The sequence below is a fragment of the Haliaeetus albicilla genome, chromosome 4 (genome assembly GCF_947461875.1).
Source record: "Haliaeetus albicilla chromosome 4, bHalAlb1.1, whole genome shotgun sequence".
Taxonomy (NCBI): domain Eukaryota; kingdom Metazoa; phylum Chordata; class Aves; order Accipitriformes; family Accipitridae; genus Haliaeetus; species Haliaeetus albicilla.
This window is the reverse complement of record NC_091486.1, coordinates 5,050,131-5,070,621: the sequence shown is the minus strand read 5'-3', so window position 1 is coordinate 5,070,621 and position 20,491 is coordinate 5,050,131. Positions and strand designations below refer to the sequence as shown.

The window sequence follows — 20,491 nt, the reverse complement described above, 5'->3', positions numbered from 1 at the left end:
GAGGAATCATCAATATCAATGGTTAAATGTCTGGTTAGCATTACCGAACTACGTATATTCAAACAAATTATTTTGAATAATCAGATGTTAGCGATGTGCCTTTCTCCTCCACGCGTGTGTGCAATCAGATGTCAGCGACGTGTCTTTTTCCTCTACGTGTGTGTGCGGTGTCAGCGTGTGTTTAGGAAATTATTTTATATTTCACAGAAGTCACAAAAAAGGGATCAAACCAAATTCATAAATCTTTCAAAGGTACAGTATTTGGATTTGTTCACCACTTACCACCTGTGAGGCCAGGCAATGTGTAAAGGTCTTTGCTGATAGTCCCGTCCACTCAAGATATTAGAGAGGTTAAAAGTCAGATGTTGCTTATCTTCTTCTTGACAAGGATTTGTACTTTCTGATGCTTCAGACTTGTTCAATCTCGCCGGTGCTGTTAATGGGGAAGGCAGCCCCTCGTGCTGTGTGGTATAAAGTCCAGGCTGGGCTTCACAAAGTCCAGACTCGCGATGTGCGTTGCTGTTTTTCATTAAAGCTCTGCTCTTCTGCTGGCCGGGCAGACTCTCCAATTGATAAGCATCTCCATTTCTTTTAACACCAATTACCTTTTCCAAATGGGCAAGCTTATGTTCTGGCATGAACCTGTTAGGAAAAAGAAGAAAAAAAATAGATCTGTATTGTGTTTATGCTGGATTTCAGTTCCACCGAGTAATTTATAATTAAATAATAGCAAATGAGAAAAAAACCCATGGCTGATATTTTACATCCATCCAAGCAACAACTCCACTAGCATTCAGTAAATGATACACTTCATGTGTATTTAGTGAATATGGTACCTGTGAAATAAAATAACAAGCTCACTGGCTGAGAAGCCAAAGGTCTCGACCGAACCACATCGCTGCTAGTGGCACATGCATGCATCAACAGGGAGAACAAAACTATTTGCCTGCTAAAATAAAATAAAGCAAACACCTCCTGGAAGTAAAAAGCCAATTCTGCCAGAAAAGTCTTGGCATTTTTGCCAGGACTACAGCTAAGGTTGGTAGCAAATGCCAAACGCAGCAGTGTTTAACCTAACATGAGTCTACACCATGCCTAGACTTGAGCCCAGCAAGTTGCTTCATCCCAGGACAATGAAAACTAACGCAGAAAGATTGTGTGTTGCCTAAAAGCATGGGTCAAACATGTACCATGACATGGATGCGGGTCTTCTTACCCGGCCATCCTTGTCTGATTTCTATGATGACCAACTAAAAAAATTAATCACAAACTAGAAAAAAACCCCCACATCTAGGAGAAAAGGATTGAGTTGTACATCCATTCATAGGATAAAAGCAACCGCTCCCATGTTTTTTCACAGGTGTGAGGAATGAACACTAAGATGGGGAAACTGAGGCAGAGCTGCTCATGACCCTCCTGAGGTACCACAGACAGTATCAGACACCGCTGGCTCTTCCATCTGATGTCCACGCTGCAGAAAACCCTTCCCAACAGCAGGACGCATTTGCACAGTTACGTTGAGGCCCCTGAACTAATTTTTGTAATATATGAAATGTAACATTTTACGCAGATCTAGTTTTACTATTTGATTTAAAGTAGTAATGAATTACGGTCCTTGCCCAGGAAACACTCAAGTGAAGCTCCTTCATTCAAACATGACTTTCCTAAATTAACACGGAGACTACTACGTGCACAGCCACCATGGGATCCTCACTCTAAATGCCTGCCTGTACCTCAAGTTAATTTACCCAAATATTATTTACTTACATGTCTTTCAGTGTGATTACGGTTCTCCCAGATAAGTAGAGACATTTAAATTTTCCGTTTCCTTTTAATTTCCAAATGTTTACGCACTATAGCCTGTTTATTGAACTGTTTACTAAAGCCAACACTTGCTCTACTTTATCAGCCTCCTCCACAGTTCTTTGGAGTTTTACTCCATCACAGCTCGTTTCTGGGCTGTGAACAAACCTCTCTCTTCCCTCTTTGTCAAAATGAATATTCCTAAACGCCAGAATCATCCGCTTCACCCTGCAATGGAGCACCTTCAAACGCAAGCAGACCCTTCTTCAAAATCACAACCAAAATACAAACACACACACACTATGTGAGCTTTACCGCAGTTGTATTCTTGACTAATTGCTTTGAGGATTTTTCTTCAAACCCCTAAATCTCCTTTCCTAAGTCAGTACACTGTGTAACCATTCCATGCAATCTGTATTCTTTGATTTGGCTTGCTGTCCCTTGGCATATTATTTTCCTGTTTATCTACACTAAGCTGCATTTTCAAGCCACTGACCAAATCACCTACGAGATCTACCTTTTTTCCACTGCTCGCCGTCGCTCGTTGGAGCTGCTCTGTAGATACAACCAGAAAAAGTTCAATCACATTCAACAGCCCCATCCAAATCCATGACCTATGTTACAAACAAGACAGGTTCCCAAACGAGCCTGAGTTAAACCATTCCCATCTCAGCGACTTAGCCACCCTCAGATTCCCAGAGCATAAAAGTATAAATTCAGTGTGGCTGAATTCCATACATATATGCTCTTAACAGTTAAGTCAGTGTTTTGACAGTCTAAGCTGAATTATAGACCTAAAACTGGCTGGTGGTGGCTCCTCTGAAATACGGACACATCCCTGTGAGGATATACTTTTATATATTTACGCATAGGAAAAGCTGAAGGAGAAATAGGTTAAGGGATTTACCCTAAACCACCAGGTCTGCGACCGAATCGAGAGGTCTGATTTACCAAACCAAATTTAACTAACAGATTTTGAAAAATCATTGCTGCTAAGAAGAATTGCTTGATGTGTGACAGGTCGGACTACCTAGGCAGGCTGTATCCCCCTGCCTGTCTTTAATCTCCTGGCCAATCATCCACTCAATGCACCATTTCTATTTCTGAAGAGGTTTTCTTCTTGGTTTTCAGCCCTTATAAATCTGATCCGTCATTGCAGAATTTCTAATAATATTAGATAAAACTTCACCGATCTCTCTCTGGAATAAACTATTTAATATCCTTTATTTAAGACATGTGTGCGCAATCAATTCCATGGTATTTACTTGTATTACACACACAGTATTCATCATCTTGACAATTTTTAAAAGTTTTAGAACACCATTTCACTTAACAGTTTAAAAAAAAAAAAGATTTATTTGATGGTTAACTTTGGAACAAGTTATCTGCATTAACTTCCATTGTTTTGGCATAAAGTAGTTCTGTATATTTTACTAACAACAGCGGAGACATGATAAAGGATGTAGGCAGAGAGCCATAAACAGCTCTCGCTGCAACCCACAGCGTTCGTGTAAAAGCATTAATTTTTCGGACTTTGATTGGGAGACGTCTCTGTGCTCAGCCACTTGGATTTTGCTAAATACAACCATGTATAAAACCTTGTACCTGCATATAACAATTTTAACTGCGGAAAGGCCATTGTAAATCATATGTAGTATAAACTTGTCCACATGATTGGAATGATATAATGGATATTGTAGTCCCTAACCACTAGCTAATGTTCTTTATGACACTTAAATAAATGACCTGAAAATAAACTAATAACAACACGAAATCTTCTAAACCTGTTCATGTGCATTTCCCAAAAGCATGCTGGAGAAAGACAATGTCTAGTTAGCACATTTTTTGTGTTTACATTTTCTCCAGAACATTTTTGCTCCAGCTATTCTATTTTTCCTCTTCCAGACTCACATTAATTCTTCTTTCCTGCCACCTTCCAGACACAGTCATCTCTCTATCCAGTACCTGCCCAGATCTCGGTCATTTATAAACATCAAGAGCTTGCAGGACTTCCACATCACCATCCAAAAGTCTAGAACCTGGAGAAAAAACAAACACTCCAGTGTTTTATTTGGAGCCAGTATCTAATCCCACAAAGATCATCAAAGGTTTTTAAATCCTTGTCTAAATTTCAGAAGATACAACCTCAGAGAGGCTGGTTATGGAATAGCAGAGCTGGGGCAGGAGCAGACACAGACTTAAAAGACTAGATAGAAATTTTTTAGGATGAGGCTGGTGAAACACTGGCGCAGGTTGCCCAGTGAGGTGGTCGATGCCCCATCCCTGGAAATATCCAAGGTCAGGTTGGACAGGGCTCTGAGCAACCTGATCTAGTGGAAGATGTCCCTGCTCACTGCAGAGGGGTTGGAACTAGATGACCTTCTCACCCAAACCCTTCTATAATTCTATGATTCAAAAAAACAAGCTAGAGAGCTACCACAGCAGATAGGCAGGATTTAGTTATCGAGAAGGATGCACCGTTCTTCTCAACCTTAGTTACAACATGCACTAGTCACACAGGAAAAATGCCATAGCATTCTATTCTTAATATGGGAGAGGGATTTTATTGTTGTTATTAACTTGTGGTAGTGAAATCCCGTACACGTGAAACTTTCCAGAAAAAATTATCACCAAAGCATACAAATATTAACACTTCCAACAGATTCCACAAGGTACTGTCCCTTATATTTAAAAAAACATGGAAAATGTTTTACTTTTATGCGTAACTCATATATATTTCAACACTGAAAGTTCAGAACAAACAGTGAGAGACTTAGATATCTAATTTTAGTATCATAACTTGTTTTCAAAACTGTTTTTCTTTTATTTATTCAGACTTTTGAGGATCTCTGACACTTTTAACAGTCAATTTTTAAAACTTCATGAACACTTTAAAAAGAGTGAGCCTTGAAAACTTTCCCTTTTTCCATACTGGGTATAGAAGTTTAGTTAAAAAGCTGAGTTAAAAATTAAACTAAGTTCATATATAATAAAAATTCCATATACTAAAGGTCAGTTTCAATCTAAATATTGGCCGTTTTGAATAACAGATTTTTTTAAACTCCCCAATCTATATATTTTCTTTTCATTTATGCCACAAAACCCCACTCTGAGGAAATCCACATACTTTTCCTTGAAGCAGACATGTGCATTTTGTCCACCTCTTTCCTAACATGTTGCCGTGTTACATCGTATGTGTTTATTCACAGCACTTTATTTACCCTAATGAAAAATTACTTATGGGAATTGGTTTCTTTTTCACGGCACCGAGAGTCACTTTGTGCACCACTTCATTAAAAACAACAACAACAACAACAAAAGGATGGAAGGGCCACGATGTCACTGCTCGATGAATAAAAACCACATTAGAAAGACTAACTGGAGTGCTGGTTTAGGTTAGGTCAAACTATAGAGGCAAGTTCTGTGTGTTTTGAATAGTTGTTCTCGATGAGCAAGGATAGTTTGTAAGAATGGATATAAGCTAAAATAAAAAAAATAAATTTGAATTCATAAAAACTGGCCCTTCTGTAACTGTAGTTACATTTGGAAACAAAGGTAAAGATAGCTCTGAAAGTGCAATGGATTTTTTTTTTGTTGTTATTATATTGCCATTAAAAAGTTTAAAAATAATAAAAGGAAGGAGTCATAATCAGATATATTAGAAACCTTCCCCAGGCCTTGGAGCTGGAGCACACACATTTTAGAGCTGCCCCGTTTCCTTCGTCACTGATGCGCCGTCACGGCATAACTTACAATTTAACAAACTCATTGTCTGAGAATTTCCTTTGTTTTTCTTTAAACACGATCACAAATGTCTCTTTGCTAACTGTAATATTTATAGTAGAATTTATGTGACCTAAAGCACTACAGAGGTTCACGGAGAGCTTCTGGGATTCTAATACCTGGAGTCCGTTTAGCTTATAATGGGTGCAATGGACAGTCGTTTTTGTCATTTGCAGTAACTAGGAAATTCCACTTTTGCACTTTCTTTCTGCTTCCTTGAATTTGTTCCCACAACTACTACAAATATATGTAAACTATACAAGCATGCACTCATGTTATCTCTGAGCTTTTTGAAAAGTCAGAAATTTGTCCACTCTGTTCTAATAGGAAAAAAAAAAAAAGTCATGAAAGCAGTTCTTTGAAGGCCAAACTGGAACAGACAAAAACTACATTAGTATATACTTGGTTTTTATATTTATATATAAATTTATACATTTATATTTTTTATATTTAATGTTACAAATCACCTGACAGCAGTAAAACTGATGCATTTGTATTTACCTACTTCTCGAAACACTGCAAGATGTGACAAAACTGGGAGACCAGTCTCAGCTCAGCGATTTTTTTTTTTAATTTTTTTTCTCTGCAACTACTGTCACATTTTGCTCTGCAGCAAAAAAAAAGTTGCTGAGTGTGGTCAGGTGTCCCAAAGCTGTGCTACAGTTCAAACCTAAAAGCTCAAAAGAAAATTCCCAATATTTAGGGAATTTGATATTAGGCTTTATTGAAGTTGTCACATACTTTCGGGGATCTAATTTCACTTTCTGATCTTTAGCAATGGTTGTAATTCTTCACTCAGAAGAGGGAAGAGATTACTTGTCAGCAGTAATCTCTAACACAGATAATGCCATATAAATATTAGGGGCTTATAAGCATGGACAAGGATTAGGAGCAAAGAGAGAGAACAGAAAGAAAACCGAACAGAGCCAAGATTAAGCACTGGGAAGGGCATGGCAAAAGAAAATACAAGGTCTGTGGCTGAGCTTGTCTTCCCACAGTCGAATATGTATTTTCCTGGGTAGAATAAGTAGGGTTTACACTGATTTCCCCATTTGCAGACTGCAAGATATAGAAGTATGAAACATTATTTGAGATGCGATCATCATCTTCTCTCAACTATCTTCCCTCTTCCATGACACAAGAGAAATACAGAATAGACTCAGGGAATCACAAAGGTTGGAAGGTCTCTGGTCCAACCTGGTGCTCAAAGCCCATCCAGTTGGACCAGGTTGCTCAGAGCCTCATCCAGTCAAGTCTTAGCTATCATCCAAGGCCAAGGATGGAGATTTCAAACTCGGACATCAGGTGTGTGAGAGGTGTTGCTGCTAGCAGCTTGCAGGAAGGACTACAAGGTGAACAACAACAGGGGAAAGAGCTACAGCTGACGGCAGCAGCAGCACGTCTGCCTTCCTAATGTTCGTATCCCGGCCAGAGAGAGAGAAGTGGTATGTAATCCATACAACAGATACACCAAAGGAGGGATATCACAAAGTCTGACTTCTTTCTGACAGATCAGCCAAAATGTTCCTGTTTGAGCAACAAATTAGCTGAATGTAAGAACCCTTGCCACGCCAGCGGTGTGCCTGATTCGTAGGTGGGATGCAGAGACGCTCCTGGAGAAGGGAGGCTGGATCCAGATCAACCGCAGGCAGCTGGGTTTGACTCAAGTGGTAACTTGGTCCGTTGGAGGAGGGAATGAAGATGAGACAGGCAGGAGAGAGAGAGATGTCAACAGTAAAGAGTAGAAGAGAAACAAAAAAATGCTCAGATTCCTCAAACCATAGCCTCCACCTGTTTTTCCAAATAATTTCTGAGCAAAATCCCTCAATATCTAGTATCCATATATGATACTGCCCAAAATTCCTACTTTACTTAGCATTTACACCTTTCTTTCCAACCAAGTTCCACTGATTCAACAACACTCCTATTAGTTTATTCTCTAAGAAGTCGTACCTGTACCTAAATATAAGGAGGACGGTCAAACTGATCCCTAACCTTCCCCTCAATATTACATTTGAATTTCTAACATCAAGATTACTGCTCAAGATGCACTGTAAAGCCTAAATCCCAGATGACCAGGATTTTAACTAAAGCATTCTTCAACTCTTATTCCCCAAAATACATGGAAAGGTACTACCTTCCAAAACACAAGCCTGCAGTGAAACTGTGCAAAACAGGAGCACAGGCAGGTGAAACTACTCCGAAACAAACATATCCCTGAAAGTCCAAGCTCTCCTGGTTTTGAGACCTCTGTGCTGCTGCTCTTGTTGGATGTCATTGCAGCCAAAAGCATGTCTAGCCTAATCCACTACTTGTGGGATTATTCCATTTTGTTACATATTTACTCCTGACAAATGACTTCAACAATACCTTAAGCGCTTCAGGTCAGAAAAAAAAAAAAAAATCAGATAATGATTACTCTGCATTTTAATAACAGAAGGGAGACTCTGGACCCATGAAGTCAAGGCAAAGCTCTCTTTGACTTCACGTGAGACTGAGTTTGACCCTAAATATATTATTTCTGAATTCACATCTTCAATTCCCTGAAATCCTTTAACACTAAATGTAAGAATCAGTGCAGTTATAATTTCTAAGAACATCATTCTCAACAAATGAAATGGTGATAAATTAAAAACTCCTCAGGAAGATAGTAATGAACTACAATACATATTTTATAACGCAGATGAAAATAACTTAGGTGTTATTTTGCACAAGATATGAAAATATTAATTAATGGATAGTTCAGAAAAAAAAGTAATTTGCTCTATAATTAAACATCATGACTGTGTAGATCTGCTGCACCGACTTTGCAAGGTAACAGATACACTTTTGGAGCTCTAAGAGTCCCCTTGATAACAACTGCCAGAAATTTAGAAATTGTTCACTTAAGTTCTGCTTCTGCAGAAGTTCAAAAGAATGAATTACACTATGGGGAAAAAAGTTAGGCTTCTGAGAATTGCAAGGTTTTTAAGGTTCTTTAGGATCCTAAAGGATTGGTCATGTTTATTAGTGCTTACTTAAACAGAAAAAAAAAGTTCAGTTCTCGAGTGCTTATTTAGAAAATGCAAATTTCACATATAGCTCCAAACAATACAGTATCTCTTCTTGCTAAACAGAATTGGAAATGGGTGTTTGAAAACTGATATCACACCTTAAATCATCTTGTCTTTTATTTCCTTTTTTTTTTTTTTTTTAATTAAAACTAATACCAGGATCCTGTAACATATAATTTCCTGTTTTGTGGAAATACTTCTAATCAGGATATATAGGATGGATGTCCCCTTTAAACAGGCTGTTTTGTAACATACGCAATGCAGAAGGGAGTGCTATCATAACACTTCAATAGTTAAGTGACTTTATGAGAAAAATACTTCCAAATGTTTCCTAAAACCTTCCAAACCGCACCAAAGAACATTATCGTAATATTATGTTTCCCTATGGCCTCCAATATTTAAGCTTGCTATTCTCGAAATGATACTTGGATGAAAAATATAAGTTTATGTAATGTATAAATTGTTCCTAGAAGAAAAGTTGCCTTTAAAATTACTCTGTATAGATGTCAGATATTTTACATTTTCAATAGCCTTTCTGTATTAATTGAACAAACAGTATGCTAGCGCTTTGGGCTGCACATGAATAGTCTGTATTTTAAAACTGAACAGTCACCGTGTGATCTTATTCATAGCAAATACTGAAAACAATAACTGTCCTAACCGATTACATATCAAGTTACCCTTAATAGATATCCATATTTCTTGCACAGTATACATAATCCATATAAAGTGTATACCATATATCAATACCATATTCCGGCGAATCCACCATCAAAGAGTTCGTTTATAGTAGGTTTTCATTTGAGTCAGGGTTGTAATGTTCTGTGCAGCATAAGCTAACCATTTCAGAGATTTTGCCAGCAAGCTGCTTTTTGGCAGATTATTGGCAGTACTTATTGGCAACAAACTAGTGCAACTAAGCCCTTCTTATAACTTACAGGTAAATAATGATTTTAATAAATTTATGTAAAATGTTCCACTTGCTCACATCTGGTTTTGATAATTCACTCGACTGCGCAAATGCAAACTTCTGTGTGTTTCTCAGGAAAACACATATTTTACCTTAATTATTTAACACTTTCTCAGGTACCCCGGGAAACAAATAAGCAACGAAGCCTACTTTCACCTGAAGGTTTAAATGAAGAAACCTTTATCTGAAAGATCTAAAGAAATTAATGAAAAATAATAATTTTCTGCGCATAAAAATCTAAACCACATTTTGTCATTAACACAACATCCAAGTAATAAGAAAAACACAGGCTATTGTAGAGTTATCTCAGCCATAGGGCATTCGAATCAGATGGTCCAGTCAACCGCCTCTGGCCCTGAGGACCATGGGGTAATGCAGAGACTTTGACCTCCGTTGGAAAATGTGTTACTATATTAGACTTAATTGCACTTTCTTTACACTACAACTGAAGGTTAAACGTGTATGCATTTGTATCTCAGCTAGCCAGCGTGGTTTAGAGGAAACTCTGAGTTTTAATCCCAACTTTGCCAGTGGGTCAGTGTCTCATCGTCAAAACACCAAAAGTCTCTCTCCATCTCTAAACCTCGAACGGCAGTAGCCCTCTGCCCTAAAAAGATCACGTATTTTTGTCAGAAAGCTCTAAAAATATTATTTCTACTAGTAGCACTGTCATTGGGGGGGGGGGGGGGGGGCCGGGAACCAAAACCTCGGACTCCCTTTTTCTGGTATAAATCAGGATGACAGTGATGCTGATTTAAGGTCGCCGAGAACCCGCCCTTCAGCATCCGCGTACCAGAAAACCCCGCTAGCACATCACGGGGGCTCCTCGGGAACCCCGCGCTGCCAAATTCCTGGAAAACGCATGTGGCCCATCACTGAGCTACCTATGATATTAAAGGCTGTACACCAAGAAGCAGAATATGCCGTTTTTTGTTGGAAAAAGGAGAAACCAGTATCGATACAAACAGCACTGTTACCCTTATACGCCATGAGCGGGCAGTTACCAGCACGGTGACTTATCTGCATGAGGACAGCAAGAAGGATGAGGAAGGATGGTCCCTACCCCGAAAGGAGAGACAGCCACGTGAACAGCTTGAGCTAACGCCCGCCCTACGGTGGGACATGGTCATCTTGAAAATTACTGGACTACATAGATTATTAAAAAAACAAAAAAATCAGAAACCTTGGAGAGGCAAAGAGGTTGACCATGACTGTTGAACCCAATGCTTTGCTTCTACAACTCTGAACGTTGTTCGTATAAATACATCCTACGTGACCGTGGCGAGCAGTTCTCAAAGTACGGTACTTTGAGGTTTCTACTGAACTAGGTCAAAAAGGTGAAAGAAAGGCCCAGAACGTGAGAATTCAAACACAAACAACAACTCTACCTGGTGACAACTACTGCCAGCTGCCCCCGTGCTCCTCCTGTCCTTCACCCCGAGGGCTGGGAGCAACACCAACACGTAACTGTAATCAAGGGAGGCAATGTACTTTAAAAGGTTTTATGTAGCCAACGTCCATGTCTGTCCTGCTTGTGGATACACCTCAAAGTTCTATTAAATAATTGCTTTAAATGGGGCCTGTAATGAATAGGGAACAATTCTTAAGCATCGGATTTTATTTGTGCCCAATTCAGCCTAGAATTTGCTTGCTGGTTTTGAGCATTTATTCATTTGTGGAGTCAGCAGTTTAGGATTTTGTAAGGCTTGGCAACATGATTAAAACCCAGTGAATTCTTGCTGAGATCTATTGGACATGCTGGTAAAACTCGCTGTTGCTATAGTGGACTTGCTTTTAATTTGATCTGTTTCAAGGATTCGGTATCCTTCCAGCACGTTAGAAACCTAAGGGCATATATTTGTATTGTTTAAAGGCAGGAAATTCTGTGAACTGAAATGAGAACATATCCCTTTTGCCTTTATGGACTTTTGTTATTTTCTCTTCCTTTTGGGGTTTTGGAAACAAAACCAGTGAAAGCTGAAAGTTTGAACAATAGCAAATTACTCTCAAGGAAAAAAAAGTAAAATACTAAGCATACTTTTACAACTTTATTCTTACACTTTGTATACATGTAAAGTGGACTTATCCAAGCATCAGAAAACACTATTTGCAGTAGGGCCTTAGACTGCAACAGGATCATACTGGTTTTGTCATAAAAGACTGGGGACTTTGCTGTTTTACTTTATTATTATTCCTTTACTACCTTGTGTTAACTTGTACCCCGCTGACTTCATGACAGAGCCGATTTGTTTCATGCTAACCACAGAACTAGGGCAATCACACTTTTATTGCAAGGAGAAAAACTACAAAACTTTGTAGCTCTTTTACTTTAACTCCTTGTCCGAAGAGTCCCACATCCTTCCTTTAAGTGATGCAAAAGGTAGGTCTGAATTCTGGGCTATGAAGTGAGAGCTGGTGAAAGATGAACAGGGACACGTACTCTGCTAAAATTACGAGTTGGCCAGATACCGCCTTTTAGACAACTACAGCAGCAAGCTTTCTTACAGCAGTTCTGTACTAATTAGCAGAAAGACTGGAGGCAGAGTGGCTGCATTAGCACGGAGACCCGATCTCAGCAGGATGCGTTAATCCTAGTGCAGTACTGCACAGATACGTCCACACTGCTTTTGGTGCTCAAACTAGCTCAGTATCTTTATTGCACATAATGAATTATACTGTACTACTTTGTAAGAATAAGGTTATAGGTTACAGCCATGGTTATGGCTCTCTGGAATACTCCTGCCTCACGACAGACCACAGAGATCCCACTAAGTCCGCAACAAAACTTGCCGGAGGAGAGCTCGCGTGCGGCAACCTCAACTGCAGCCATTTCAGCAAGAGCCGAAACACTTACCCAGCACTTACCCAGCAGTGTTCCTTGCATACGGCGTACAACAAGCTGACTGTTCCTATCTAATAAGCCTAATAGCTAAATATAAATTACAGTGGGATGCAAAGCTTGAGAGAGACATTCGACACCCAAGATACTGCTTGGCCACTGGATCTCTCCTAGCTAGTGTTTCTTCACACTCGCTAATCCCTCTTCCTGGACAGCAGCAATTATGACACTGGCAAACTGCAGGACTTCGGTTTATTTGCTTTCATTTGGCACAGTGCTTCATGCCCATCTCATCTACTCTTGGAGGTTACGACAACTGAAGCAGGGATCACAATGAGACACCATCAATCATCATAATAAACACAGCTCAGCTGTTCCCATGCACTCAAAGCCTTTGGTGGAGAAGAATCTTAGTCAGAGATTTGAAAGAGCACGAAGAAGTGGCTTTACTTTAAGTGCTTGCAATAATGACTTCCAGAGAAACACTCCTGACCATCAACCCTTGGGGAATAAAGAGCTGAAAGGTACTCATGTTCACCCGTGGATTATCTGTCTTGTAGGTCTCTACCTAAAAGCCAAGGGGATCCATCGCTACCAGCAGGAATACTTCTGCGGGCTTTCCTGCAGAGATGGGCAATGAAAAGAAAGGCTTGGCTCCCACCCAGACATCAGGGGTACATCATCTTCCTGCTGGAAAAAGTGGGGATCCAAAACCTAGCAGCTATGGTAACCGCAATTACCCCAACTATTCTTGGGGTCACACAGCCATACACGTACTCTTTTATTCAGAGTACACTGATTTAACAGTCTTGCCCAGGTGGTCAAAGAACAATTAACATTCTATTTTGAATATATGGTGTAAACATTTGTACGCCACTACATTTCAACATACGTATGTGCAACTGACCATAAGCCACTAGTTTACAGGTCCCGCTTACCTTATTCTCGGTTCTTCTGAAAATGTAGTTAAAGACTCTAGGGCAAAAATTACAACTAAGTTCATGAACTACACAAAAAATTGGCTGTGACACCATTTATTAAAAGTTATCATAAACTAGAAGGTCCAACTAAAAGGAGCAGATGCACTGTTCACTAAGTTGTTGCTGCAGACAGAATTTTTTGTGCCAAGATCAAAAGAACAAGGTGTTCATATAAATGGCATTTTATTTTGATCCTATTATTCTATATGAGCTCGAGGAGAGATCAAAGGAAAAAGTACCCAGGTTTCACTATTAACACTTAACATAGCTCCAGTCAGAAAATCCTTTCCAGATTGCTACTGCAATTTAAAGCCCAGCACATTTTTGTTGTTCTGCTGGGTAATATACCTGAAGGCACGGTTTTGATTCCTTGACCACCTTTTCCACTGTGGAAAATTGCTTCTGATACATATAATTTCAGTTATTTTCCTTTTTATGACAGTAACTCCCAGACACCCTAGCTTTGCCGACTACGCTGTTTTGGGTTGTACCCGCTGTCCCAGAGAGACAGGCTGGCCTGAAGTACCGACAATATATTTACTCACTGCATAGAACAGTCGGGAAATTCAACACCGTCGGAGTCAAGTACTAAAGTCTGGTTCAGCCCCTGCCAATGGCAGTTCCACTGGAAGCAAAGCATACCAGCTTCAACTCAGTATGTAAACAAACTTAATGGGCCTTTAAAATATGTAAAGGTTCCTCCTGATAGCTGGCAAGAATAAATGTGCTTTAATATGTTGTATTGCTTATTATGACATTATCCAGGACTACTACTATTAATTAATGGTTCTATTGCCTCTCTTACAACCCAGCGATGTTGCATAAAGAAAAAATAATAATATATTGTATTTCTTACAAAGCCAAAGTATGCTAACAAATTTTAATATTCATGCTTTCTTTGAATGTAAGCTTCTCATTGATGATTCAGTAACTTAGGGCAGAAATTTCAGAATTTCACTTCCAGTGAATTTCTTTGACATACTAAGACTGCAGAAATCTGCTAATAAACAGGTATAGCTTATCAGACAACTTCTGGAAAAATCAGCAATCTAGCATTCATTAAAAAAAAAAAGAGCGCATACGTCCTTCTTCCCTGCCTTGCCTCCCCCTCCCCACTTGCTATTAAAGCATTCATGTTACAAAGTCATTCCAAAGTTTATCGTAAATGCCAAAAAGCGGGCATCGATCCCACATGAGCTGGCTCAGCTACGGCCCACCATCTTGAACATATTCATTTTATCCAACTCAGTTCCAGGAGGGGTTTTGGGGAGGTTAAAGTTGATTTTTTTTTTTTTTTCCTGGACTTAACTTTTCTCTACTAACAGTGGGTTCTACATAGGCGAGGAGATGGCAAGTCCTGACTCTGGGAACTTGCACAGTCAATGCTAAATAAATACATGCAGGTGAGCTGTGGCCTAGAGTCAATATTACAATTACGGGTTAAACGAGACAAAGCATCTCATGCACAGTCAGAATATGTTCATGTTGCACACAGCAGCCAGCTGGCTATAAATCCAAGAAGTAAGCTGGAAAGCTTTAGAGTTTAAATGGATGAATACAGATATAAATGGAAGAACAGTGGTTTGTCGCCATATGAATGGCTTTTAACTGAAAAGAATGGATTGCTTTTACGAGGGTTTTCCAAAAGAGTAACCTTCTTGAGATGAAAAAAAAAGAATAAGTATGATGATTGGGACATTACATATATGTATATTTTCTATTTTATTTTGAGACAGTCTGAATCAGTATGTCTGAACAATTACAACATGGCTTTACATACAGGTGTTCCTAGTGAATAGGGACACAAGTTCTTTAATAATATCTCTGCAGCTGATGATCCATAAACAGGATTACTCTATTAATTTATTTCAGATTCAAATTACCACGAGATGAGCTGTGAGAAGCCACAAACCATTCTTCTTGCCATATTTCCAGCTCTAAGTAATGCATGCTATAGCCTTCTCTACTCTCTATATACGAATCACTGAACCTATGGCCAACGATCCTACCTGTGCACAAAACCACCAGATCACCTCGAGGCTGTTAAACCAACACCTTCCTGGCAGGCACAAAGGATGACAGAGGCATTTCTAAGACTTTCTTCTCTTTTTATTAAATAATGAAGACTAGCAGAATCTTCTGGAATACAGACCCCAAGAAATGTCCTAATAGGTTTTCATAAATGGATGAACCTGAATGACTTTCTAGAAGTCTAATTACCCCACTTGAACACTTTGGGATCTTACCAAGATAAACACTGGCTCTTTCTCCACTCCACCTAAGGCAGATGCAATTCCCTCTTGAATCCGAAAGCAGAGCTTAGGTTCTTACCAACTCCAGTATCAGCCAAACCTTAAAGATGTAAAGGAACTTCACATTCATAAACTGTGTTTCCATTCACTTATGTGTTATGTAGATTAAATATAAGTGTGTATATATGTATATAATAATTTTTATAAAACTTTTTTGATGTTTAAAAGTGGCTGTAAGCTCATGGTTTTGATGTACTCACTGTTGACAGAATCAGATGGAAACTGTAGGAAGACAGATAACGAGTTTGCTCCCCAAAACCTTTCTCCTATGCCTCTGAACTGACTGAATGGGAACCAAGAGGGAAAAGAACAAAGATTTGCTGTTCTTTACAGTCACGCAATGAAGTGTAGGTTAAGTACAGGAAGTATTTGCAGACTTCAGATATTTTGTGGACCTTTGTTGCTTTTCCTTGCATTCAGATCTTATCTCAGCCCCAGCACAGAGCTGGACTTTCATGTTCTGTGGTCCTTCACTATAGAAAACCTGACCCACTGACACTTATGGCAAAGTAGACTCAAGACACAAATTTTAACTGCAGCTTTTTGTACGCATTTATTCATGCTAATGCACTAAGGAAAAAATGTTTCACCAAGAAGAGAAGACTTAAAATCATACTTCTGAATAAATTAATAAAAATATTTAAAGTATATTCATAGTAGAACTTGCCTACAGACTGGAAAGATATAGCTATAACTTTTAGAAGAAGCTTGGATAGACAATTTGATGTTCCACATCAAGTATGTCACAATCTGGTGATCCTTAAGCCCCATGGGTATAAAAACACTGAGAGTTTCTTTTTTAAAAAATTTCTGATACCAAATATGTATATACCTCCAACTCACTCAAGTTACCATTAATAACTACTAGAATATTTTTAGAAGGTCCTTCAAACAGAAGGGTAGTATTCTCACTACAATTTTGAACAAGCAATAAATTGTGTTTGGTTCTTTAGCTTCAATCAAGCATCAATTTTGGATTATTTGTCTGAAGTCAGAATTCTTAAAATAAGACAGTTTTTTATAGAACCAATTTCTGGGGAAAAAAAATCCCCTCCACAATTTGAATGTAATCAGCTATTCTAATATAACTGGCTCCAATTTGGAGGTAAGGTCCATGATTGTACATATAAAGAAGGCCATATGATTAATTCAAGAGGTGTTCCACCAGTACTCACGCGAATAAGCATAAACACCCCAACACTCTTTTAATTTCATTATGCTGCTGTATCACCTTTGGTTCTCAGAATTTTTTTTGTACTAACAATGGCATTTCATCTTGCACATCTTCTCCTCTTGCCTCTATTACCTAGACTCTTCTTCCCCTTCCTCTCCACATCAAATGTTTCCCTACTGCAGGAAGGCATCTCATCCTAGTTATATTGCACGTTCTTATTTCATTATGCTTTTCCTATGCGTACAGAAAGGCTACTGCATTGCTCATGTGAAATACTGAGCATTTTCCTATCACAGTGGCTAAAAAGGTGTTTGGGCATGTTGCAGGAGAAGGGCTCATAGCACGATGAGCAACTCAAATATCAAATTCGTCAATCAGCAATATTTGGCATTGAAAATAGTTCTGAATATGAATAGGAAAATATCTGGCTGTCAGATGTTCAGAAGCATTCTATGCCAAAACAGCGTTAGGGAAATTTCAAGCTCTCACAAGAGCATTCAGCTAATTATTGATGGATCATCTGTACCTTTGGGTGCTTTCTGGAAGTACATTCCTCCTTTTCCTTTATTGTCCTTTGTGAAGAAAACAGGAGATGAAACTCTCACCAGAAAGTAAGAAAAACATTAACCTCTGTACCTTGGATTTTGGTAAACAGTGAGATCACTGGAAATCTTAGCTTCTGCATATGAATTAGAGGAGAATAATGGGACTGAGCAAAAAGCCATGGACAATGTTCATCAATATGTCCCTTTTATGTAAACTAGATTGTTAATTGAAAACCAGTTTTCAGAGGCTCTTAAGAGGCAATCACCTTAAAATTAATCAAAGTGCGGGTTTTTTTGTCATTTTTTTAATGGGGATGTGCTCCTTTGGACCTTCAGAAAATTGCCTGGAGCAGAGACTGCTGCAGCCAAAGGTTCTGGGGTTCGTCTCTCAGAGCCCGACTCTCCCGCGGCAGGACGGCGGTGGCAAGGTGAGCGAGCACCGATGGCTCTGCTCACCCCATCTCTACCCCGCGAGTGACTTTTTCACCTGATCATCACCATGCCCTTAGTTTTCAACCATTTCTTTTCCCATTTACCTATGGCTTTCCCTGTTTGTCATTTCTACTAAAGCTACCTCCATGAGGTACATGGAGCAAAGTCTTCATGAACTATTTTGGTTTTTTTCTATATGCCTCTCCTTAAAATATTCCTTAGCTTACTTGTTCAGTGCCTAGCAATGACTCATTAAAAAAAATAAATCTCATTAATGGTAACACAGTGATAGATATCAAAGGTGAAAATTGGCAATTATTTTGCACTCTAACAGCCTGAAAACATCTTCAAACAGCATATAGAGGAAAGGTCTCTATTTGTCTACAGATTTCCTTAACTTTTTTTAATCAATTTATTTCAGCAAGAATGACCAACTTAAATTTTTCAGTGTCTTCAAGGACCTTATTTCATGAATTTGTATAAAAGGCAGAAAAGTATATATAAATGTTTAAAAAGCAGCCAGGAGTATGTGCAAGAGCTTTTGTGGAAATAGTGCAATTAGATTTAAAATACCAAACACTCAAATTACTTCTGACATCTGGTCTGAGTCACTTTTGAATTTGCACCTATGAACAATTAAAAAAAAAGGGTTCTGAAGGAGACTGATTATTTCCTTTGCAGTATTTTACCACAGACCAGTTATTCTTCCTACCAGATCTGACAGCCATTCAAATGCACTGGGTTTGCTGCACACTAAACTAGAAATATGATCTCTACTTGGAAACTCCTCTCAAAAATATTTTCTTCTGTCAGTTCTCAGTAACTGCATTCAATAACAAGTGTGACTATTGAACTTTTAAAGTATCAATCTTCAGTCATCTTCCTGAGTTTACATATTGTAGCTGAAGGGAATAAAGATGCTGAAAGACTGCGATCTCTCCCCATAGTTAAGATGCTTATCATAACCTTCTGTGATATTTAATTGGCACTGCTTTCTCCTCCTTCATTTCCAAATGGATGAATCACCGGCTTGGTCTTCCAGGAACCAACCACTTCAGCTATTCTCTGCATTTCCTTCAACTCTTCCTCAACCACAGCCAGCCCTTTGCTTGACCCTACCTTTAATAAATGTTCCACTGGAGAGTCTCAGTGAAAATGCATATTAAGCCTTTTGAGAAGAGAATGACTAACCGACACCTAAAAACTAGAGTTATGACAGCAAGCTTGCCAGACCATCGTGCAGCCACCACGGCTTGTTTGCAGCCTAAAGTGAGGAAGAGTCACCGATGAAGAAGGTGAAACTGTCAGATTTCTTCACTTTCTTATTCAAGAATAATAAAATGTGTAGTCTGGCACTCCACTCTGCTTTATACACAGGATGTTAATCACAGATTAATGCAAAACTAGAGGGGTATAGTCTACATTGGGTACTCTCCATTATAATTATCTCTTAATTTTAAGCTACAACTTGCAAAAAACTAGATCAGCAACCCTCCAGTTCACGAAAAAAAAAGAAACAACTCCTCAGCCGGTCATTCTGCTCCATCTACCATGTTTGGACTTCTCCCCCCAAATCTTCTGCAATGCTCCCAGATCATCTGCCAGCTTCAACATCATAGAATCATAGACTCATTTAGGTTGGAAAAGACCTTTAAGATCGAGTCCAACCATCAACCCAACACCACCATGCCCACTAAACCATGTCCTGAAGTGCCAAATCTACGTGTTTTTTTAATGCCTCCAGGGATGGTGACTCCATCACTTCCCTGGGCAGCCGGTTGCAATGCCTGACAAACATACAGACACAAGAAGTCCCACTGGTGCTGAGGTCACTTTGACCACTCGCATTTGTTTAGGTTATATACATACACTTAACTACCTTCTTGAAAAGTGTCTCACTGTATTGCTGGAACCATATTTCTATGAATGCTAAGCTAAGCTCTTTCTCAGATATGATCCTATGAAAGAAAAGAGCGCATCTTGTAAAGCATTTCAGTCTGTAAGAGCTTGTTACTCGTGTGAAGTAAATTCCAAGTACACATTTGAATTCTGGGAGCCTTTGAGGCCCTGCAAAACCTACCAGTACGTCCATAAGTCTAACCCATGACTCTACCCTGAACATCCACCCACATGAGCAGCAGTGCTTTGGTTGTTACACATGCATCCATGGTCACAGACAGTGAACGTTAACAAATAAGGTTTGGGGGAAAAAACAATACAGTTTTTGTATTGGAAGTAGAAAAAGGAGGCTGAAGAAAATGCCCACTTCTCAGAAGACACTAAGCATCTTACAGAGAAAAGGAAAGAGTAGAAAGGTCAGTGATAAATTCTACTGTCATTCCAGCAGAAATATAGGAAAGAGCTTCACATGATCTCAGATGCTGACTGAGGGTCACATCAGGACACAGAAGGAAGCAAAAGATGACTGAGACGGCTATTTCAAAAGGTCTGCAGTTCTTCTACGCTAAATTTATACTTTGATGCTTAGAGTGAAAAGTATAACAAATAACTTCCTGAGTTAACATCATCAGGGAAAAAAAAAAGCAATGAACAAATGGAAATCTAGCGTCTGGGAGTCAACATGAATATAGAATTTTCTG

At 39.0% G+C, this 20,491-nt stretch overlaps 1 protein-coding gene across 11 annotated transcripts in view; it reads right to left on the bottom strand.

Annotated features, from left to right (window-relative positions):
• GTDC1 (glycosyltransferase like domain containing 1) overlaps positions 1–20,491 on the bottom strand; it is a 185,623-nt gene that overhangs the window by 36,222 nt on the left and 128,910 nt on the right. For all 11 annotated transcript variants that reach the window (XR_011324266.1, XM_069780753.1, XM_069780757.1 and 8 more), the window contains one exon: positions 283–642. Coding sequence is in view for 10 of the 11 variants with exons in the window: in XM_069780753.1 (XP_069636854.1) it covers positions 283–642 (360 nt within the window). In the remaining variant the exon portion in view is untranslated. The remainder of the gene's footprint in view (positions 1–282; positions 643–20,491) is intronic.